General features: G+C 42.0%; 1 protein-coding gene across 1 annotated transcript; it reads left to right on the top strand.

The window, feature by feature from the left end:
* The first annotated feature begins 10,139 nt into the window (after positions 1–10,139).
* Positions 10,140–17,168, top strand: LOC141786680 (uncharacterized). Its single transcript, XM_074665231.1, has 3 exons — positions 10,140–10,208; positions 14,858–16,819; positions 16,964–17,168. The coding sequence occupies exons 2-3, from the start codon at positions 14,896–14,898 to the stop codon at positions 17,074–17,076; spliced, it is 2,037 nt and encodes a 678-aa protein (XP_074521332.1). The 5' UTR covers positions 10,140–10,208; positions 14,858–14,895; the 3' UTR covers positions 17,077–17,168.
* The last annotated feature ends 6,816 nt before the right edge of the window (positions 17,169–23,984 follow it).

Raw genomic sequence — 23,984 nt, 5'->3', positions numbered from 1 at the left:
ACACTCAACATTTAAACAATTCAATTATTTACAGAAATCAATTAAAAAAAAATCTTAAATAGATTAAATAACCTAGAATAGTTATTTCAAGTTAATATAATGTAGAACAAAGTCATTTGTCCTCCGGTGAGGGGGGGTGGTGGCAGGGTAAAAGTAAACATTTAAGCAGTTAAATTGTTTCAAATAATCATTTAAATTTTCACCCCCCCAAAAAAAACAATTAAAGAAAAAATTAATTTAATAATAATAAAAATAATAATTATAATGATAATAAAAACTTTAAAAACCTATAATTATTGTTTCAAAGTTTAGAACAAAGTTATTTGTCCTCCGGTAAGGGGGGGTGGTGGTAGGGTAAAAGTTAACATTTAAGCAGTTAAATTGTTTCAAATAATCATTTAAATTTTCTCAAAAAAAAAAAACAATTAAAGAAAGTATTAATTCAATAAAAATAATTATAATTATAATGATAATAAAAACTTTAAAAACCTAGAATTATTGTTTCAAAGTTTAGAACAAAGTTATTTGTCCTCCGGTAAGGGGGGGTGGTGGCGGGGTAAAAGTTAACATTTAAGCAGTTAAATTGTTTCATAAAAATCATTAAAATAGTAATATTAAAATAATAATAATAATGATAATGATGATGAAAAAAAAGAAGAAAATAGAAAACGGCATAAAAAGCTAGAATAGTTGTCTTAAAGTAAAACTAATGTAGAACAAAGTTATTTGTCCTCCGGTGAGGGGGGGTGGTGGCAGGGTAAAAGTTAACATTTAAGCAGCTAAATTGTTTCACAAATTAATTAAGATAATAGTTATGATATTAACACTAATAATAATAATTATAATGATATTTGATAATGATAATAATAATACTTAATATTAATGAAACAAAAACAAACATAAAAACCTAGAATAGTTGTTTTAAAGTAAAACTAATGTAGAACAAAGTTATTTGTCCTCCGGTGAGGGGGGGTGGTGGCGGGGTAAAAGTACACATTTAAGCAGTTAAATTTTTTCAAATAATCATTTAAATTTTCACACACACACAAAAAAAACCATTAAAGAAAAAGATAATTTGATAATGATAATAATAATTTAAAAAAACATTAAAAACCTAGAATAGTTATTACAAATTTTAGAACAAAGTTATTTGTCCTCCGATGAGGGGGGGTGGTGGCAGGGTAAAAGTTAAATGTTGGACAAAACACATAAAAATTTTTTATGTGTATCTTTTAAATCAAAGCATTTTTTGAAACCGTTATTTGATTAGATAAGTTAGAGCCTATGTGTTGTCCAAAAAAGGTGTTCAATTTATAGAATATATTTTTTTCAAAAATCACAATAATCATCTTAGAACAAAAAAAAAGGATAATGTCTAAATAGTTCTTGTAATGTAGAATAAAGTTATTTGTCCTCCGAAGAGGGGGGGTGGTGGCGGGCCAAAAATAAAAAATAACAACAACCACAAAAACAACAACAAAGGAAGAAAGCTGCAGTGTGTGCTGTGAGACACACACAATCAAATAACATGTCAATAAATTGAAAAACAATGTAAAAAATGATCAAATAATCAAAGATCATAGGACACATGATCATAGGTAGGGAAAGATGAATTCAGCTCATATTGAACTTGATAACCCAGTTTGATCTGACCTTCATTTATGAGTTACACTACAAAATGCTGATTGTCCTTTTTTTATTATTATTATTATTGTTACATTCCACGCTGGTGCAGCTGTGATGACTTTCTGTCTTCTACAGTTTTAATTCAACCGCTTTCCTCTTTGATATTAGTCTTAAAAATAGTTCTAAATGAATAATGACTGTCATGATCAGACCTGATAAATTTCCATCTTAACAAATATGAGTCTGGAAACAAATACATTCAAAACAGGACTTAATGATTCAATGAGGAAAAGAGACGGTCTGAAAGCGTAGCATGGAATAAAGTTATTTGTCCTCCGATGAGGGGGGGTGGTGGCGGGCTAAAATTAGGCAAAACAAGAAAAAACAAGAAGCATCAAACAGAAGAAGTGTGTGATTTAACACTCCAATATGACACAGTGTAGCGATAGATTCACAGCCAATTTGAAAATGACAAAGATACAAAGTCAAACAAACCTGAAGACGTCAAACTTGTGAGAGCAGGTGATCCCCGACACAGAGACGGAAGAACAACCCGAGCACAGGCGCTCTGCAAAGCACAATGTAGGAAACACTGTTCAGCGCCTATTTGAGGTAAGTTCTCATTTGAAGAAAATCAAATGTTGTGAGGAAAGGCATCAAAGTACGGCATCTTGTCTCCCACTGGCTGTCCCCTGCCTCCAAGGCTCCTGAGTGGATGAAAAACACAGGGATGGACCTGCAGTACAACAGGATACCGCCTGCTTCAGGAAAAGCCCAAACTATCAGCACCAACAGCCGTCAGCCAGCGTGGAAAACACTGCTGGAGCATCGGCGCACAAAAACACTGAGCAACAACGGTTGAGCTCTTCCAAGCTCATCAAGTGGGTGAAATGTACGGTCCTGAGCTGGGACCAGAGCAGACTTCGGTGCAGCGTTACCACAAACCACTTGAGCTTACGGCCACCACTGTTCCAGTGAACGCAAACGCTGCAGTAAACGCAGGTATGACATACAGCGTGTAGTCCGGATCAGTGTACATGTGCTGCTGATGCTCCCTGAAAGTTTTCTTTCTTCTGTCACAAGGTTTCCATCGACAGAGAAACAAAGGAGGGAAGTGAAGACATGAAACCAAGTGAGGTGACATATGACAAACACCTGACAGACAAACCTGTGAGTATGCTTTCACTCCCAATAGGTGAGTGTTCTTTTGCACGGTGTGCTGTCAACAAGATATTGTGTGTCATGTGACTCCAGAGTCGTGGTCTCCTCAGGTGATCCAGATCTAGAGCAGCGAACAGAACCAGGGTTCAGCTCCAGAGGTCTGGGCTCTGTAGATCCTGCTGCAGCAGAAGATGGGGATGCTACGCCCAGTTTGAGCAGCTGGTACTCTGGGAAACAGTTCACCCTGACCTGTGTAAAGTGGATACACACTCTCTGTGCACTCCAGCCTCTTCAGTGCCGTGTGGAAGAGTTTTCCCAAGGCCGAGGAAAAAGTTTTGAACAGAAGAAACTGACTGAGTCTAAAAACTGTGGATAAAAGCTCAGGACCAGTTCCTCAAGCACACACACTCTGCCCAGTTCCTCAAGCACACACACTCTGCCCAGTTCCTCAAGCACACACACTCTGCCCAGTTCCTCAAGCACACACACACTGCCCAGTTCCTCAAGCACACACACACTGCCCAGTTCCTCAAGCACACACACACTGCCCAGTTCCTCAAGCACACACACTCTGCCCAGTTCCTCAAGCACACACACACTGCCCAGTTCCTCAAGCACACACACTCTGCCCAGTTCCTCAAGCACACACACACTGCCCAGTTCCTCAAGCACACACACACTGCCCAGTTCCTCAAGCACACACACACTGCCCAGTTCCTCAAGCACACACACACTGCCCAGTTCCTCAAGCACACACACACTGCCCAGTTCCTCAAGCACACACACTCTGCCCAGTTCCTCAAGCACACACACTCTGCCCAGTTCCTCAAGCACACACCCCATTTTCCCACACACCCATGAAGCTCTTTACCAATGAACCTGTGGTGCCACATTATGTAATAACGCCCCGTGCTGTAATGATGTCATACATTTTCAATTCATTATGTAAAAAACAGCATTTTGTAACAATCTGACACATTCTGTTTTATAGTGTTTTTAATGTATGTGTTAAAATTTGCTGCATTATGTAACACATTCAGACATATTACATCAGTCATTACAAAATGCAGGTGTTGTATTTTTTTTAAATGAAGAAAATGTAAGAATTAGGTGCATTATGCAACAAACCAGCCAAATAGATATCTTAAATTTCAATAATACTAATAATAATGATAATAATAATAATAATAATAATAATAATAATTATTATTATTATTATTATTATTATTATTATTATTATTATTATTATTATAAAAACCTTTTACTATCAGAAATATATTGTAAGTGTGGGTGCCTGGAGGGCTGAGAGGTGGGCAAGGCACCTACCAACGGGTAAAACTAAAATGATAGGAATTTCTCCTACCAAGGGCGCGAGGTCTTTCGGGGGCCGTGGCCGTTTGGTGTAGTCAGCAGAGGGGGGGGCGCTTAAGTGTGGGTGCACAGGGCCGAGAGGTGCAGAAGTCACGCAGGGCCGAGAGGTGGTCCCGGTGGTCCAGGCGGTCCGGGGCTAAGTGTGGGTGCCGGGGGGGCTGGCTGAGAGGTACCCAAATGGCCTGCCTACACCTGATGCCCCCCTGACGCTCCTGGGGCTTGGTGCCAGTCAGTGGAGTTTGATTTAGATTTGACCAGTGAGGCGTTGTCACCAGTTTTCCAGATGAAATTATATCCACCCTTCATGCTGCTTACTTTAAGTCAATATCTTTTTGATGATCTGTTTTTTTTTTCCTCTAATGAAGACATCCATTTTGGTGGTTTGTTACATAATGCACATAATTCTTTCATTTTCTTCATCAAAAAGTGCAACGCCTGCATTTTGTATTTACTGATGGATGCACGCTGTCAGAATGTATTACGTAATGCAGAGGAGTTTATTATGCACTGCGCTCAAAAATTGTAGACCAAAATGCAGCGTTATTACATGGTGAATTGAAAATTGATCACATTATTACATCATGGGGGGTTATTACATAAAGTGGCACTACAAACCCCCAAAACATACTTTGCCAAAAACCCATCAAATGATCAGTATTTGCACCAGTATGGAGCAATTGTTGTAACAAAATGATTAGCCTGTGTAAATGCATCCCCAATGTTTGTTTACACAAAGGTGTAAACAGATTTGCAAATGTGTCAAATATCCACAAATGTGTCTGCAAATCCAGAAATGTTTAAACTGCTTTGCAAATAAATGGATAGTCTTAAATGGCTGAAAAGTCTGGGTGTTTTATAAAATCCTATCACTGTTGTCATCATTACGACTGAGGCGGGCCTCCCGATGGACTGTCTGTGTGCACGTGATGTTTGCTACAGTCCTGCTGGGCCAGTGATCTGCAAATGAGAAAAATAGAAAGAATCCGTCTGTAAGAGGCGGATCACTTTGCCCTGAGCTCAGGCTCCCAGGCGCAGGCTGCCAGGTATGGCGCTATTGCTGTAGCACCACGCCTCAGCCACTTTGCAGTCCGCACTGCCTCAGTTGTATCTGATGATTTGTGTGGATTTTTAGCTCTTGTAAAACAAACAAAAAAAAATTAGACTTTTCAGCCATTTCAGGCTACATTTTAATTTGTTAATCAGTTTAAACATTTGTGGATTTGTGCACACACTTGTAAATATTTGACAGATTTGTGAATCAGTCCACACATTTGTGGATCACAGTTCACATATGTGTGGACGCACTGACCCACACACAAATCATTTTGCCACAATAATAGCTCAATACACCAGCTCAATGTGACAATGACATGAATGAGTCTTTGTTTGTGGAGCACGTCTTATGAACGTGGCAGGAGTAGTCCAGAATGAGGAGGTCAATTTGAGCTATTTCAAGGCTTCAAATCAAGGGCTGCATTAGGTCCACTTTAAAAAGTAGCCTAAAAATGAAGAGGTCAATTTAGGCGGCTAAAAAAAGTCGACTAGAATGGAGTTTATCAGACAGAGACAGACTCGGGACAACATCAGGAAAACTTGACATGTTCTGGACCGTTCAGTGCAACAAAGATTAGAAACCCTTGTGCTGAGTTTGGATGCAGAGAAGGCATTTGACTGGGTCACATGGACCTTTTGATATAAAGTGATGCCTAAATTTGGATTCCACCAGACCCTAATGCGGTGTTTCCCAATCCTGGTCCTGTGGACCCCCTGCCCTGCATGTTTTTTTTATGTTCCCCACTCCAACACACCTGATTCAAACGATCAGCTCGTCATCAAGCTCCGCTGGAGCCTGATAACGAGCCATTCATTTGAATCAGGTGTGCTGGAGTGGGGTAACGTCTAAAAGGTGCAGGGCAGGGGGGTCCCCCAGGACCAGGATTGGGAAACACTGCCCTAATTGATGTAATTGCTGCTTTGTACAATAAACCAAGAGCTAAGATAAAGATTAACGGAGCCCTATCTGATTGAACTGTGTTCCTCACAGTTTTATCTTCCTGGAAAAGGATCACCAAAACATGTGGGTTAGGGAATGGGACTCAAATACTTACGCCTCAGAGTCAAATAGGATTGATGGCAGATTTAAGGCTCGGGTCTCAAAAGGCTTGACCACCTGTTACACTTTTATTCAGACAGGGATGTTTCAGAGTTTTGAGGAACTTGAAACATCTCATGGTTTAGAAAAAGATGACTTCCAGCGATATTTACGGGTCAGGACTTATTTTCATCAAAACTTGAAAGACAAGTGGGAAAAATCTGATTGAGAATTCCTCAGTGTGTTTCTAACTGTGCTGAAACAGGCTCACACTGTACAAAGCTCATTTCTAAACTATATGATGGTATTTTGCTATCTAAACAGGGTGATACAAACCGTATAGGAAGTGAGTGGGAGAAGGAGGGAAACGTATCCATTTCAAGTGAGAGCTGGGAAAAGATTTGAAGTTACAATGGATGAGCTCAACCTCCAACACATGGAGGGAATTCTGTTGGAAAAACATTGGTAGATTTTTTTTGGTAACCCCAGCCCAGGAAAAACTTCAGAACAGTGGAGACACCTGCTGGAGACTCTGTGGGACAAAAGATGCAAATCACTGTCCAATTTTTTTGGAGTTGTCAATGGATCAAAGCGTTTTGGGAGCCGCTGTGGAAGCGTTTGAACCATATCTTTACTGAGGACGTTCCTCTTAAGGTGGAAGCCCTGTATATGGGAGATTTTTCTTTTGGAAACTGATCTCTGAGAGACAAAACGCTGCTGGCTGTGCTTTTGGCAGCAAGCAAAAAGACAATCACCAGAAAGTGGTTAAAACCCCAGGCACCTACAATTGAAGAGTGACTTGCTAGTGTACAGGACATTTACAGTCTTGAGAGGTGGTCATTTTCTCTGAAGGGTCAAAGGGAATCCTTTTTCAGGACTTGGTCATTTTGGACAAACTACGTGAAACCCCTAATCTCTGTAATCTGACCACGTTTTGTTTATTGTGAATCCACCTACCTGGTTTAGGTTTGGGTGTAGGTTGATGCAAAGGTAAAAATGTTGATGTGTCTCATTCCAGATAAGTTAAGAAACGGAGCCAGCCCCCTCCTCCGCTCACCTCTTCTCCTTGTTAAATGTATGAAAACTAAGGATTGGCAATGATCATTTTCATAACCACACTGAACGTGTGGAATGTTTACTGCATACTGTACCCTTTCCCCAAAGCAATGTTATGTCACATGTGCCTTTCCAAACAAACATAAAAATTGACAAAAAAAAGAAAAGTGCTATGTTGACCCAACTATTATTATTATTATTATTATTATTATTATTATTATTATTATTATTATTATCATTATTATTATTGTTGTTATCATTATTATTATTATTATTATTAGTAGTAGTAGTAGTAGTAGTATATATTATTATCATAGTAGTAGTAGTAGTAGTAGTAGTAGTAGTAGTAGCAGTAGCAGTAGCAGTAGTATCATTGAAACGTCATCAAAGCTTGGACACATGGAGTTTTTCTCAGACACCTCAGAATAAGGTGCTTCTTGTTTGTGGAGGTTCACCACTGTTCCTGTACATTTAAGAAAGTTTGAGCTGAATGCCGACATTTGTCCTTACTCTTGTTGGACGACTTTTCATGTTGTATAATTGGGATTTAAGGTAACAGAAATAGCAGGGCCCTACTTGTTCCTTATTTTAGAAATCAGATGTTTATGGGAGCCAGACACTGTTTTTTGGGGCTGTGTGTTTTGTGCTTCTCCACAGAGCGGAAGGAAGAATGAGTTTGGAACTGGAGAAGGGGGAATTAAAAGGCAAAATTGAACAACTCTAACGCTCCTTACTGCGGGTTTTTGGGGGATTGTAAAACATGTCGGGAGGGAGAGCCCAGAAGAAATAAGACTCTAAAGTCAAAAGAGAAAAAATGGATCTATTTTTACCCGTCTCCACTCTGATTCCTACCGAGTCCCTCATCGCCTCTACTGCTCAGACTCTGGCTGCACAGCAGCTAGCAATGGAGGCGCCTGTGACCGAGCTATTTTGCCTTCAAAACCAACAACTATGGTAAATGGCAGAGCCACGCTGTCCGCTTTATACACGGGATGCTCCACGCTCTCTTCCAGCGCTCGTTCCTCAACAGGAGCAGACATTGGGTGGTGGGTTCGGTGGCAAAGTGAAAAGCCTGCAACGAGTACGAGCAGAGACCCTGTTACCATGGCGGCGTCAAAGCTTATGTTTGCAGTTGGAAGAGCCAGTGAGCACGTGTGAGTGTTCCCGTTAATGCACTCACCACTCTGCTGGGGAAGCTGCTCAACTCACCCTGATCAAAACCCAAACGTGCGCTGACACAAGCTTTTCCTGGCTTTTTCTTGGACCCTTGATAAGAAATGTTTGAACAGTCATTTTGGATGTTGTGTATGTGCCCAGTGTTCATTCTGCTGCTTCAGAAAAACCCTGCGGAGAGAGTCAGAGAACAGTCGTACAAGGTTGACTTTTTATTCATCACTCAATAACAATTTCACTGATGATTTTTAAGCACAGTCATAACACGACAGTCATATGAGGAAACGTGTGTGTGCTCACTTGTGTAAATGTGTGTGTAAAACAGAAAATGATCAATGATTTGAATAAATACAGAAAAATGTGCAAATAAAGCCTTGATTGTTTTCTTCCTGAAAGTAAAAAAGGTACAAAACTCTGGTTTGTCCTCAAACACTTTGGCTTAAACATAAACAGAGAACTGAAGCTGCAAATGATGCAAATGATGCAAATTAGGAGTCTCTATCGCATCCACGTTCCATCTCTACATGAAACCTCAAGGCTGACTGTTGCAGTCCTTTAAAGTTGCCAGTAGAGTGCGGAACACACACACAAACACACACACACACACACACACGCACACACGCACACGCTCACACACAAACACACACACACACACACACACACACACGCACACGCTCACACTCACACACAAACACACACACACACACACACACACACACACACACGCGCGCGCGCGCACGCGCACGCACACGCACACGCACACGCACACGCACACACACACACACACACACACACACACACAAAAGCTGGTGGCCCATTTCCTGTAAAGAAAAGCAGAAATGAGGCTCACAGTTGAGAGGACAGTTTGATTTGAGTTCAGTGGTGTTTTATAGGCTGAAAAATGAATTCTACATTCAAAACTATTTACAAATGAAGATTCTATTCATTGTTGTAAAAACAGAATTGAACAGGAGTTTATTGATGTGCGTGCAGACAGAATGGTTTTTGGATTGGTCTGCTGGTGTCCTCCCCCAGCAGGGGGGTCACTGGTCTCTGGTACCACTGTTATGATGTTCACTGAGAGAAAAGTTCAGGGTCCCCTGGTCTGACTAACCAGCCAGAGTCTGCGTGTGCTGTTTTATTGTGAAATAGAGCAGATCACCTGAGCCAGTAGCGCCCCTGAGTCCCTGTCCCGGTCCATCTTCTCTGTTTAATTTGATGCGAGCCGCTTGAATCGATTTCTGTTCCCGACGTCACTCGGTGCATGTCTTACTCCAGCCCTGGAGTCCTGATCTGTAATAAAGGGGAAAAGGCTGAAAGATAAGCTGAGAAAAAAGTAAAGACCAACAGAAAAGCTTTGAACTTGCAGGTAAACACATCAGGAGACTTAGGGCGTATCAGCCTAAAGAGTTTTCATACTCCTGTCATGTTTTCAGTTTGCTTTGGAAGGTTTAGGCAGCTAGACGGGATCTTTTTGTCAGAACGGAAAGCTCTAGAGCAGGGATGTCAAACTGGTGCCAACTATTTTTCCCTCCAAGCAAGAACTCCAGCAGCTGATTCCACTGATTAGTCCCTGCTCTCTGCTTGAAGGTGAGGTCACGAGTGGAATCAGCTGGTGGAGTTGTTGGTAGGAAAGAAAAGCTGCAGCCTCTTGGCCCTCCATGGCAGGAGTTTGGCATCCCTGCAGTCTCCAGAATGGCACTCCTCACGGGTCGAGGCAGATATTAAGGTGAGATTAAAGTGAAAGTTTAGCTCTGTTCCACTTGTGTGTATGTGTCAGTGTAGCTTTAAAGCGAGAGGGAAATGTATGAGGTAAAGATCTAGGTGGTCCAGCTGGAGGTGATTTAGAGAGTGACTGAGACACACGGGGATGTCCTCTGGGGCATGTCCTCTGGGGATGTCCTCTGGGGATGTCCTCTGGGGATGTCCTCTGGGGCATGTCCTCCGGGGATGTCCTCCGGGGATGTCCTCTGGGGCATGATGGGTAGTCCACAGCTAAGAAAAGATGGCAAGTGTGAGATGGCTGAGAGAAATAGACAGACTGACATAGACAAGGATGCGACAGCTTAAAGGAAGCAGCAAAGCTGATTTGAAGGCGTTGTTAATCCAGGAGTGATTTGACTTTGCGGCTTGTTTTTGTGGAGAAGAAAGAAAATGTGTGAAGTTGTTGGTTGATTTGTAAAGTGCACTAACTGAGAATGAATGCAACCCGCGCACCCCAGCCCGCGGGCCCCTGCCCAACCCTAGGCGGGTCGGGGGCCAAGTCTCCCGCCCCTGGCAGCCAGCCCTTTAGCCCCCGCTGTCCCTCGGGGCCTTGCTCTCCAGCGGGTCCCGGGGAACCCTCACCACCCCAGCCAGCCCGCCCACCCTGGCCAGACCCTAACCCAACCCCAAGCGACGCAAGGCAACGCGACGCAAGGCAACGCGACGCAAGGCAACGCGACGCAAGGCAACGCGACGCAAGGCAACGCGACGCAAGGCAACGCGACGCAAGGCAACGCGACGCGATGCGACGCGACGCGGGCCGGGGCCAAGTCTCCCACCCCTGGCAGCCAGCCCTTTAGCCCCCGCTGTCCCTCGCGGCCTTGCTCTCCGGCGGGTCCCGGGGAACCCAACCCCCTGCCCTGCTCTCCACTGGGTCCCGGGGAACCCAGACTTAAACCCCCCTCCGCCGACTACACCACTTGGCCCGTACCAAAAGAACATTGCGCCCCTGGTAGGAGGAAGCCCTTTTTTTGAGAAGGCAAAAGAAAAAAAAAAGTGTCCACAGCCTGCACAGCCTATGCACTTTGGCCTGGCTCTCACAGAAGCTGGAAAAAACAAAGCTTGGTTCCCAGAGATAACTGGATCACTTTCTGCTGATCTAAAAAACAAATCAGTGCCGTGCTCTATGTGCTTTGCAAACCACCGAGAAACAGCAGAGAGACTGTGTCTCAAATCACTTCTTTACTTCCACCGTCTATCTGGAGAGCGTACGCGTGTTCACATTGACACTTTGGAATTACGTGGAGCACTTTGCTTTCTCAGCTGGTGAACTCAAAACAGTCAGGCAGTTGAGTGCTGAACGCTGAACGCTGGCTACTTCTCCCCCTCAGCGGTCTCCACGTTGCCTACACAGAGGAAGAACGACCAAAGGACGGATGACGGTTACAATTCATGAATGACAGAAGAACACCTGTGAACAGATGTGAAATGGGATCATCACAGCCGCAGTGTGAAAATGTAACAAATTCTGAGCAAAGTGAAGACATTTTTTTTAAGTCAAAACTTAATTATAGATAATAATTAATAGTAAAAATAATCAAAGATATTCTAATGTGAAAAATGACAGCTCTGTCTTTAGAAAATGTTTCAGTCAGTGCATTTTGGTCTGAATAGAAAAATGTGTAGGTATGTCAGGAGTTTGTGCGCTCTGTCTTACTGTAGAAACATGAAGGGGATCTGCTGTTTGTGGGGACATAAAAATCGCCCAAAGTTTGCACATAAACCATATTATTAGGAGATTACGCTCTTTTAAAATGACTTGTTTATATTTTCTGAAGTTGCTGCCTTCAGTCTGTTCTGATAAATACACACTGAATCTTTGCAGCAAACCTCTGTTAATGTTTATTCCCGACCCTTCCATCACTTTACTGGCTCCTTCATTTTATGTGAGCAGTAAAAAAAAAAATGATCTGGCTAAAAATCTGTGGATTTCCTTTCACTTGAGTCTAACCCTACCTCCACACGTTCTGCCTCTCCAGCTGTCTGAGGTGGAGAACTTGATAAGTGATTGCTAGGGGCGGGAAACATGGTTTAAACTAGATTAAAACAATACAAAGTAGTGTACAGTAACAGCTCAGGACGTAAACCTCGCTTTATCGCTCGGGAATACCCGTGTTTACGGTAGACTTTCAAGTACTGGTTCAGTACATTGTCGATTAAACAATGTTAAAGATGTCAGTCGTCTCACCTCTCCTCCTGTGTCAGCCCTCTCCTCCAAGTGTTGATAGTTTCATGTAGTCTTCTTCATCCCAGCGTTATTTCACAGCTAATAAGAAAAGTCGGCTCCATACCGCCCTCCTACGGTCGGGATGGGCTTCGTTCATCCCGAGTTCAATAAAAGAGGGCCGCTTATCCCACTTTCAGCATCTGAATTACCGGATCAAAACTCTCAATTCCTACTCAGTGAAAATTGTGTTTGTATTTTTTTTCATAGTTATTAATAGTTTGATTCATTTTTACATCAAGTCGTGTTTATGCTGAAAGCGACGACGTATGTAAACCACTGGAGTCGACGTGTGAAACTTTTGGGAAAATAATCAATTCTTTCCAAGAAAAAAAAAAAAAAGCATTATTTTCTTAAATTTCCAGCAGACATCGGAGGGTTAATAATTTGGACTTTTATTACCCGTTTTAATATTTTGTGTTATTTTGTTTATTGTCAAAACGTCAGGGACGCACGGGTTGCGTCTGAATTTGATTGGTGCAGATGAATTCTAGAATCTGTGAATTCATCGGGGTATAAAATCAAGCTGGACGTTCCTTCCGCCTTTTTCACCAAGGCACTTGGAGAGGTATGTTGCAGTTTTTCCTGCTAAAGCTTTGCTAGCTTAAGCACAACTCAATAAAATGCATTTTTAATCGTATCGGGTTTCATATTGTGTGTTTCATGCATGTATTTTTGTATTTCTTGTTGAGATCTGTGACTTTTTGAAAGGTTTGACAGAGTTCAAATCACCCCTTGGGGTGAAACGGACCTTTGATCACAACAAGACTAAAAGGGCTGCTTTAATTCATTTCCGATTGTAAATTTCAGTGTGAATTTCAAGTTAAAATACAGTTTTTAGCTTTGATAGTTTCAGCTGCGACATTGCCCGCATCGTTGTGTTACAAGTATACTTGGAAGTTGAACAAAAACAAGGTAATGCTTCAGATATGTGTCAAAAGAAAGAATATTTTTGTCTCTAAGCTACCAAAGTTAACTCGGTATTGGTTTATCTTTTATGTCCATGCATTTATATGAATTCATTTGGTATTAGTGACTGTAAACGGGGCGATTTCTGCCGCACGAACTCTGTGGTCGCAAGGCCGCTGCTATGGCAGCACAAGCTAGTTTTTCATCTGTTTTCACAGTTTTCGGCTAATGTTTCAGCCATAAAATACTGCGGCACATGCTAGCTCTGTTTATCTTTTAACAGATAATTTAAATAGCCATTAAACAGTACACTGTTAGCTCTAATCATAACACGATGGATGAAGGGTTATTTCTCTTTTATTTACATAAATATTCTGCGTCTCTACTGTCACTGAACAGATGTCTGTCAGCAGTTATCTGAACTAATTTAACGAATAACACCAAAGGTTATGGCGATTGTTGGCTTTTATTGAGATTTGTGACGCTCTCAAAAGGTTTGACGGAGTTTAAATCATCCGTTGGGGTGAAACGGATCTTTGATCATAAATAGTCTAAAAGGGCTGCTTAATTACTTTTCCGATTGTAAATCTCAATGTGAATTTCAAGTTAAAATACAGTTTTTAGCTTTGTTAGTTTCAGCTGCGACATTGTCCGCATCGTTGTGTTGAAAGTGTACTTTGAAGTTGAACAAAACCAAGGTAATGCTTCAGATATGTGTTCAAAGAAAGAAGAAATTTGTCTTTAAACTACCAAAGTTAACTCGGTATTGGTTTATTTCTCTTTTCATGCATTCATATGAATTCATGTGGTATTAGTGACCGTAAACAGGACAATTTCTGCCGCACGAACTCGGTGGTCGCAAGGCCGCTGCTATGGCAACACAAGCTAGTTTTTCATCTGTTTTCACAGTTTTCGGCTAATGTTTCAGCCATAACATGCTGCAGCACAGCGCTAAACAGTTAAACATTGATCGAGGAGATCATATGAGTGTAGCGTACAGCTATGGGCCACAAAGATAACTTGACTACAGTTTAACATGTCTGTCCAGGTCATATTTTCAAATGTGCTGACGTGTCTTTGGGACTGTTTCTGTGATACAAATATGACAAGACTTGATCCTGTTGTTTGCAAAGAGATGTGAATATCATGCTTTGTACTGGTGTCAAAGTCAATAGAATAGAAGAGGACACGTTTGGATTATCCCGAGGGGAAATTCAGGAGTCACAGCAGCAGCAAAATGTCAGATGTTGCTGTTATTATAGCCCTCACTACTATTTGAACAGAGTTTATCAGTCAGAACTAAAATCACATGGTCCTTCATGTTGTCACTTCCCCATAAATATTCAATCCAATACAAACAATCAGTTGTAAACAGTAAATGACCATGAAGAGATAAATGACTTTAAGATGTGAAATAAAACAAAGGGTATTTTGGTTTTATTTTGTAACTAAACAAATGTTCTGATAAATTTATGTTTCAGAATACTGACACGAGAAGCAAAACAAACTGATTCAAAGCATGACCGGGAGGAGAGAGGAGCAGAGGAGAGGAGGAGAAGAGAGAGGCGGGAGAGGCTTGTGGAGAGAGATCAAAAGTATGGAGAGCCTGAGACAGGAGCAGGAGGAGGTGGAGAGAAAGGTAAGTATGAGCGGCCTGAGGAGCAGGGAGAGGAGACACAGCCAGGAGCGAGAGGAGAGGGAGAGATGGGATTGGGAGGAGACGCTGAGACAGGAGGTGATGGAGGTAGAGAGAAAGGTAAGTATAGCCCAGATGAGGAGGAGGGAGATGAGACAGCGCCAGGAGCGAGAGGAGAGGGAGAGATGGGAGTTGGAGGAGACACTGAGACAGGAGGAGGAAGAGAGAAGGGTAAGACTGGCCAGGATGAGGAGGGAGGAGAGGAGACGGAGTCAGGAGCGAGAGGAGAGGGAGAGATGGGAGTTGGAGGAGACACTGAGACAAGAGGAGCAAGACGGAAGGGTAAGACTGGCCAGGATGAGGAGGAGGGAGAGGAGAAGGAGACAGGAGGAGAGAAGGGAGAGATGGGAGTCGGAGGAGGAGAAAGACAGAAGGGTAGGTATGGCCAGGATGAGGAGGAGGGAGAGATGGGAGTCGGAGGAGGAAGACAGAAGGGTAGGTACGGCCAGGATGAGGAGGAGGGAGAGGAGACAGAGCCAGGAGCCAGAGGAGAGGGAGAAGCTGAGACTGAGACTGGAGGAGGAGAAGAAGAGGTTGAAACTGAAGAAGAGAGAAGAAAGAGCGAGACGGGTAAGTTTGGAAAGAAGGAGAACACCGAGAGCTGAAATACTGGGACTGCAGGAGGAGGAGGAGAGACTGAGACTGAAGAAGGAGGAGGAGGAGAGGCTGAGACTGGAGGAGGAGGAGGAGAGACTGAGACTGAAAGAGGAGGAAAGAGAGACACAGGTAAGTTTGGAAAGAGGGAGAGAAGAAAGAGAGAAATTACTGAGACAGGTGGAGGAGGTGATTCTGAGTGAGGAGGAGCTAAGAAAGGCCATACATGACCTGAAGAAGGAAAAGGAGCTGTATGACAGAAACAGACTGAGACTGAGGGAGGAGGAAGAGGAGAGGCTGAGACTGGAGGAGGAGGAGGAGAGAGTGAGACAGGAAAAGGAAGAGGAGAGCCGGAGACTGAAAGAGTACGAGGAGAGACTGAGGCTGGAGAAGGAGGAGAAGAGACTGAGACTGAAAGAGGAGGAGGAGAGACTGAGACTGAAAGAAGAGGAGGTGAGACTGAGACAGAAAGAGGAGGAGAAGAGACTGAGACTGAGAGAGGAGAAGAGGAGACTTAGACTGGAGGAGAAAAAGGAGAGACTGAGACTGAAAGAGGAGGAGGAGAGACTGAGACAGAAAGAGGAGGAGAGGGAGCGACAGGGGCTGAAGAAGGAGGAGAGAGAGAGACAGGTAAGTTTGGAAAGAGGAGAACAAAGAGAGAAATTACTGAGACAGGTCAATCGGACTAAGGAGGAGTTCAGGAAGCTAAGACAGGAGCTAAGAAAGGAGAAGGAGGTGTATGAAAGAAACAGACCCAGACTGAAGGAGGAGGAGGAGGAGGAGGAGAGAAGACAAAGACGGAAGAGACTGAGACAGGAGAAGGAGGAGGAGAGACTGAGACTGAAGAAAGAGGAGGAAGAGGAGAGACTTGATGAGGAGGAGGAGAAGAAGAGCCTGAAACTGGAGGAGGCAAAGGAGAGACTGAGACTGGATGAAGAGGAGGAGGAGGAGGAGAAGCATGTAGTTGAGGAGGAGGAGAAATGTGGAGGACAGGCACACTCTGGGGAACAGGAGGAAGAGGAAAGTCAGCAACCTCTTCAAAACAGAGGCCTGTTTTCGAGACTGAAACTGCGCCTCCTGGAGCACCAGAGGAACCAGGTCCTCAAGGCCATCACCAGGAGCCAGAAGAAGGAGGCCAAGATCCAGGCCAGGGGTAAGAAAGCAACTTTCAAACCTTGTTGTTTTTTTTTTACATTTCTCTGATGAAGAAAAGATTTGATTTGATCAAAAGTCTGCCAAATTCAGACAAGCTCTCAGCTTCACTCAAAAGTGACCTCGAACGTTGTGTTTCTTTCAGAGGACGATCCTGTCATCAAGGAGCTTCACACAGGCAGGCAGCAGAGGAAGAGGAGGGAGCTGCAGGAGAAGCAGAAAATCTTGGAGGAGAAGATCAGCGGCAAGACCAGGTAAGGGTTCCAGGATACACCCAGCCAAGGAGAAGAGGTAAGGATTTGGTAAGTATTTGGATTATTTAGTGCACACACGTTTCATCAAACAATTAAAAACACACTCAACATTTAAACAATTCAATTATTTACAGAAATCAATTAAAAAAAAATCTTAAATAGATTAAATAACCTAGAATAGTTATTTCAAGTTAATATAATGTAGAACAAAGTCATTTGTCCTCCGGTGAGGGGGGGTGGTGGCAGGGTAAAAGTAAACATTTAAGCAGTTAAATTGTTTCAAATAATCATTTAAATTTTCACCCCCCCAAAAAAAACAATTAAAGAAAAAATTAATTTAATAATAATAAAAATAATAATTATAATGATAATAAAAACTTTAAAAACCTATAATTATTGTTTCAAAGTTTAGAACAAAGTTATTTGTCCTCCGGTAAGGGGGGGTGGTGGTAGGGTAAAAGTTAACATTTAAGCAGTTAAATTGTTTCAAATAATCATTTAAATTTTCTCAAAAAAAAAAAACAATTAAAGAAAGTATTAATTCAATAAAAATAATTATAATTATAATGATAATAAAAACTTTAAAAACCTAGAATTATTGTTTCAAAGTTTAGAACAAAGTTATTTGTCCTCCGGTAAGGGGGGGTGGTGGCGGGGTAAAAGTTAACATTTAAGCAGTTAAATTGTTTCATAAAAATCATTAAAATAGTAATATTAAAATAATAATAATAATGATAATGATGATGAAAAAAAAGAAGAAAATAGAAAACGGCATAAAAAGCTAGAATAGTTGTCTTAAAGTAAAACTAATGTAGAACAAAGTTATTTGTCCTCCGGTGAGGGGGGGTGGTGGCAGGGTAAAAGTTAACATTTAAGCAGCTAAATTGTTTCACAAATTAATTAAGATAATAGTTATGATATTAACACTAATAATAATAATTATAATGATATTTGATAATGATAATAATAATACTTAATATTAATGAAACAAAAACAAACATAAAAACCTAGAATAGTTGTTTTAAAGTAAAACTAATGTAGAACAAAGTTATTTGTCCTCCGGTGAGGGGGGGTGGTGGCGGGGTAAAAGTACACATTTAAGCAGTTAAATTTTTTCAAATAATCATTTAAATTTTCACACACACACAAAAAAAACCATTAAAGAAAAAGATAATTTGATAATGATAATAATAATTTAAAAAAACATTAAAAACCTAGAATAGTTATTACAAATTTTAGAACAAAGTTATTTGTCCTCCGATGAGGGGGGGTGGTGGCAGGGTAAAAGTTAAATGTTGGACAAAACACATAAAAATTTTTTATGTGTATCTTTTAAATCAAAGCATTTTTTGAAACCGTTATTTGATTAGATAAGTTAGAGCCTATGTGTTGTCCAAAAAAGGTGTTCAATTTATAGAATATATTTTTTTCAAAAATCACAATAATCATCTTAGAACAAAAAAAAAGGATAATGTCTAAATAGTTCTTGTAATGTAGAATAAAGTTATTTGTCCTCCGAAGAGGGGGGGTGGTGGCGGGCCAAAAATAAAAAATAACAACAACCACAAAAACAACAACAAAGGAAGAAAGCTGCAGTGTGTGCTGTGAGACACACACAATCAAATAACATGTCAATAAATTGAAAAACAATGTAAAAAATGATCAAATAATCAAAGATCATAGGACACATGATCATAGGTAGGGAAAGATGAATTCAGCTCATATTGAACTTGATAACCCAGTTTGATCTGACCTTCATTTATGAGTTACACTACAAAATGCTGATTGTCCTTTTTTTATTATTATTATTATTGTTACATTCCACGCTGGTGCAGCTGTGATGACTTTCTGTCTTCTACAGTTTTAATTCAACCGCTTTCCTCTTTGATATTAGTCTTAAAAATAGTTCTAAATGAATAATGACTGTCATGATCAGACCTGATAAATTTCCATCTTAACAAATATGAGTCTGGAAACAAATACATTCAAAACAGGACTTAATGATTCAATGAGGAAAAGAGACGGTCTGAAAGCGTAGCATGGAATAAAGTTATTTGTCCTCCGATGAGGGGGGGTGGTGGCGGGCTAAAATTAGGCAAAACAAGAAAAAACAAGAAGCATCAAACAGAAGAAGTGTGTGATTTAACACTCCAATATGACACAGTGTAGCGATAGATTCACAGCCAATTTGAAAATGACAAAGATACAAAGTCAAACAAACCTGAAGACGTCAAACTTGTGAGAGCAGGTGATCCCCGACACAGAGACGGAAGAACAACCCGAGCACAGGCGCTCTGCAAAGCACAATGTAGGAAACACTGTTCAGCGCCTATTTGAGGTAAGTTCTCATTTGAAGAAAATCAAATGTTGTGAGGAAAGGCATCAAAGTACGGCATCTTGTCTCCCACTGGCTGTCCCCTGCCTCCAAGGCTCCTGAGTGGATGAAAAACACAGGGATGGACCTGCAGTACAACAGGATACCGCCTGCTTCAGGAAAAGCCCAAACTATCAGCACCAACAGCCGTCAGCCAGCGTGGAAAACACTGCTGGAGCATCGGCGCACAAAAACACTGAGCAACAACGGTTGAGCTCTTCCAAGCTCATCAAGTGGGTGAAATGTACGGTCCTGAGCTGGGACCAGAGCAGACTTCGGTGCAGCGTTACCACAAACCACTTGAGCTTACGGCCACCACTGTTCCAGTGAACGCAAACGCTGCAGTAAACGCAGGTATGACATACAGCGTGTAGTCCGGATCAGTGTACATGTGCTGCTGATGCTCCCTGAAAGTTTTCTTTCTTCTGTCACAAGGTTTCCATCGACAGAGAAACAAAGGAGGGAAGTGAAGACATGAAACCAAGTGAGGTGACATATGACAAACACCTGACAGACAAACCTGTGAGTATGCTTTCACTCCCAATAGGTGAGTGTTCTTTTGCACGGTGTGCTGTCAACAAGATATTGTGTGTCATGTGACTCCAGAGTCGTGGTCTCCTCAGGTGATCCAGATCTAGAGCAGCGAACAGAACCAGGGTTCAGCTCCAGAGGTCTGGGCTCTGTAGATCCTGCTGCAGCAGAAGATGGGGATGCTACGCCCAGTTTGAGCAGCTGGTACTCTGGGAAACAGTTCACCCTGACCTGTGTAAAGTGGATACACACTCTCTGTGCACTCCAGCCTCTTCAGTGCCGTGTGGAAGAGTTTTCCCAAGGCCGAGGAAAAAGTTTTGAACAGAAGAAACTGACTGAGTCTAAAAACTGTGGATAAAAGCTCAGGACCAGTTCCTCAAGCACACACACTCTGCCCAGTTCCTCAAGCACACACACTCTGCCCAGTTCCTCAAGCACACACACTCTGCCCAGTTCCTCAAGCACACACACACTGCCCAGTTCCTCAAGCACACACACACTGCCCAGTTCCTCAAGCACACACACACTGCCCAGTTCCTCAAGCACACACACTCTGCCCAGTTCCTCAAGCACACACACACTGCCCAGTTCCTCAAGCACACACACTCTGCCCAGTTCCTCAAGCACACACACACTGCCCAGTTCCTCAAGCACACACACACTGCCCAGTTCCTCAAGCACACACACACTGCCCAGTTCCTCAAGCACACACACACTGCCCAGTTCCTCAAGCACACACACACTGCCCAGTTCCTCAAGCACACACACTCTGCCCAGTTCCTCAAGCACACACACTCTGCCCAGTTCCTCAAGCACACACCCCATTTTCCCACACACCCATGAAGCTCTTTACCAATGAACCTGTGGTGCCACATTATGTAATAACGCCCCGTGCTGTAATGATGTCATACATTTTCAATTCATTATGTAAAAAACAGCATTTTGTAACAATCTGACACATTCTGTTTTATAGTGTTTTTAATGTATGTGTTAAAATTTGCTGCATTATGTAACACATTCAGACATATTACATCAGTCATTACAAAATGCAGGTGTTGTATTTTTTTTAAATGAAGAAAATGTAAGAATTAGGTGCATTATGCAACAAACCAGCCAAATAGATATCTTAAATTTCAATAATACTAATAATAATGATAATAATAATAATAATAATAATAATAATAATAATAATAATAATAATTATTATTATTATTATTATTATTATTATTATTATTATTATTATTATAAAAACCTTTTACTATCAGAAATATATTGTAAGTGTGGGTGCCTGGAGGGCTGAGAGGTGGGCAAGGCACCTACCAACGGGTAAAACTAAAATGATAGGAATTTCTCCTACCAAGGGCGCGAGGTCTTTCGGGGGCCGTGGCCGTTTGGTGTAGTCAGCAGAGGGGGGGGCGCTTAAGTGTGGGTGCACAGGGCCGAGAGGTGCAGAAGTCACGCAGGGCCGAGAGGTGGTCCCGGTGGTCCAGGCGGTCCGGGGCTAAGTGTGGGTGCCGGGGGGGCTGGCTGAGAGGTACCCAAATGGCCTGCCTACACCTGATGCCCCCCTGACGCTCCTGGGGCTTGGTGCCAGTCAGTGGAGTTTGATTTAGATTTGACCAGTGAGGCGTTGTCACCAGTTTTCCAGATGAAATTATATCCACCCTTCATGCTGCTTACTTTAAGTCAATATCTTTTTGATGATCTGTTTTTTTTTTCCTCTAATGAAGACATCCATTTTGGTGGTTTGTTACATAATGCACATAATTCTTTCATTTTCTTCATCAAAAAGTGCAACGCCTGCATTTTGTATTTACTGATGGATGCACGCTGTCAGAATGTATTACGTAATGCAGAGGAGTTTATTATGCACTGCGCTCAAAAATTGTAGACCAAAATGCAGCGTTATTACATGGTGAATTGAAAATTGATCACATTATTACATCATGGGGGGTTATTACATAAAGTGGCACTACAAACCCCCAAAACATACTTTGCCAAAAACCCATCAAATGATCAGTATTTGCACCAGTATGGAGCAATTGTTGTAACAAAATGATTAGCCTGTGTAAATGCATCCCCAATGTTTGTTTACACAAAGGTGTAAACAGATTTGCAAATGTGTCAAATATCCACAAATGTGTCTGCAAATCCAGAAATGTTTAAACTGCTTTGCAAATAAATGGATAGTCTTAAATGGCTGAAAAGTCTGGGTGTTTTATAAAATCCTATCACTGTTGTCATCATTACGACTGAGGCGGGCCTCCCGATGGACTGTCTGTGTGCACGTGATGTTTGCTACAGTCCTGCTGGGCCAGTGATCTGCAAATGAGAAAAATAGAAAGAATCCGTCTGTAAGAGGCGGATCACTTTGCCCTGAGCTCAGGCTCCCAGGCGCAGGCTGCCAGGTATGGCGCTATTGCTGTAGCACCACGCCTCAGCCACTTTGCAGTCCGCACTGCCTCAGTTGTATCTGATGATTTGTGTGGATTTTTAGCTCTTGTAAAACAAACAAAAAAAAATTAGACTTTTCAGCCATTTCAGGCTACATTTTAATTTGTTAATCAGTTTAAACATTTGTGGATTTGTGCACACACTTGTAAATATTTGACAGATTTGTGAATCAGTCCACACATTTGTGGATCACAGTTCACATATGTGTGGACGCACTGACCCACACACAAATCATTTTGCCACAATAATAGCTCAATACACCAGCTCAATGTGACAATGACATGAATGAGTCTTTGTTTGTGGAGCACGTCTTATGAACGTGGCAGGAGTAGTCCAGAATGAGGAGGTCAATTTGAGCTATTTCAAGGCTTCAAATCAAGGGCTGCATTAGGTCCACTTTAAAAAGTAGCCTAAAAATGAAGAGGTCAATTTAGGCGGCTAAAAAAAGTCGACTAGAATGGAGTTTATCAGACAGAGACAGACTCGGGACAACATCAGGAAAACTTGACATGTTCTGGACCGTTCAGTGCAACAAAGATTAGAAACCCTTGTGCTGAGTTTGGATGCAGAGAAGGCATTTGACTGGGTCACATGGACCTTTTGATATAAAGTGATGCCTAAATTTGGATTCCACCAGACCCTAATGCGGTGTTTCCCAATCCTGGTCCTGTGGACCCCCTGCCCTGCATGTTTTTTTTATGTTCCCCACTCCAACACACCTGATTCAAACGATCAGCTCGTCATCAAGCTCCGCTGGAGCCTGATAACGAGCCATTCATTTGAATCAGGTGTGCTGGAGTGGGGTAACGTCTAAAAGGTGCAGGGCAGGGGGGTCCCCCAGGACCAGGATTGGGAAACACTGCCCTAATTGATGTAATTGCTGCTTTGTACAATAAACCAAGAGCTAAGATAAAGATTAACGGAGCCCTATCTGATTGAACTGTGTTCCTCACAGTTTTATCTTCCTGGAAAAGGATCACCAAAACATGTGGGTTAGGGAATGGGACTCAAATACTTACGCCTCAGAGTCAAATAGGATTGATGGCAGATTTAAGGCTCGGGTCTCAAAAGGCTTGACCACCTGTTACACTTTTATTCAGACAGGGATGTTTCAGAGTTTTGAGGAACTTGAAACATCTCATGGTTTAGAAAAAGATGACTTCCAGCGATATTTACGGGTCAGGACTTATTTTCATCAAAACTTGAAAGACAAGTGGGAAAAATCTGATTGAGAATTCCTCAGTGTGTTTCTAACTGTGCTGAAACAGGCTCACACTGTACAAAGCTCATTTCTAAACTATATGATGGTATTTTGCTATCTAAACAGGGTGATACAAACCGTATAGGAAGTGAGTGGGAGAAGGAGGGAAACGTATCCATTTCAAGTGAGAGCTGGGAAAAGATTTGAAGTTACAATGGATGAGCTCAACCTCCAACACATGGAGGGAATTCTGTTGGAAAAACATTGGTAGATTTTTTTTGGTAACCCCAGCCCAGGAAAAACTTCAGAACAGTGGAGACACCTGCTGGAGACTCTGTGGGACAAAAGATGC

Source organism: Halichoeres trimaculatus, unplaced genomic scaffold (assembly GCF_033239565.1).
Source record: "Halichoeres trimaculatus isolate MK-OKI-2021-1 unplaced genomic scaffold, fHalTri1.1 fHalTri1_scaffold_61, whole genome shotgun sequence".
In the NCBI taxonomy this organism is placed as follows: domain Eukaryota; kingdom Metazoa; phylum Chordata; class Actinopteri; order Labriformes; family Labridae; genus Halichoeres; species Halichoeres trimaculatus.
Note: the sequence above shows the minus strand (reverse complement) of the source record. Positions and strands in the feature narration are given on the sequence as shown.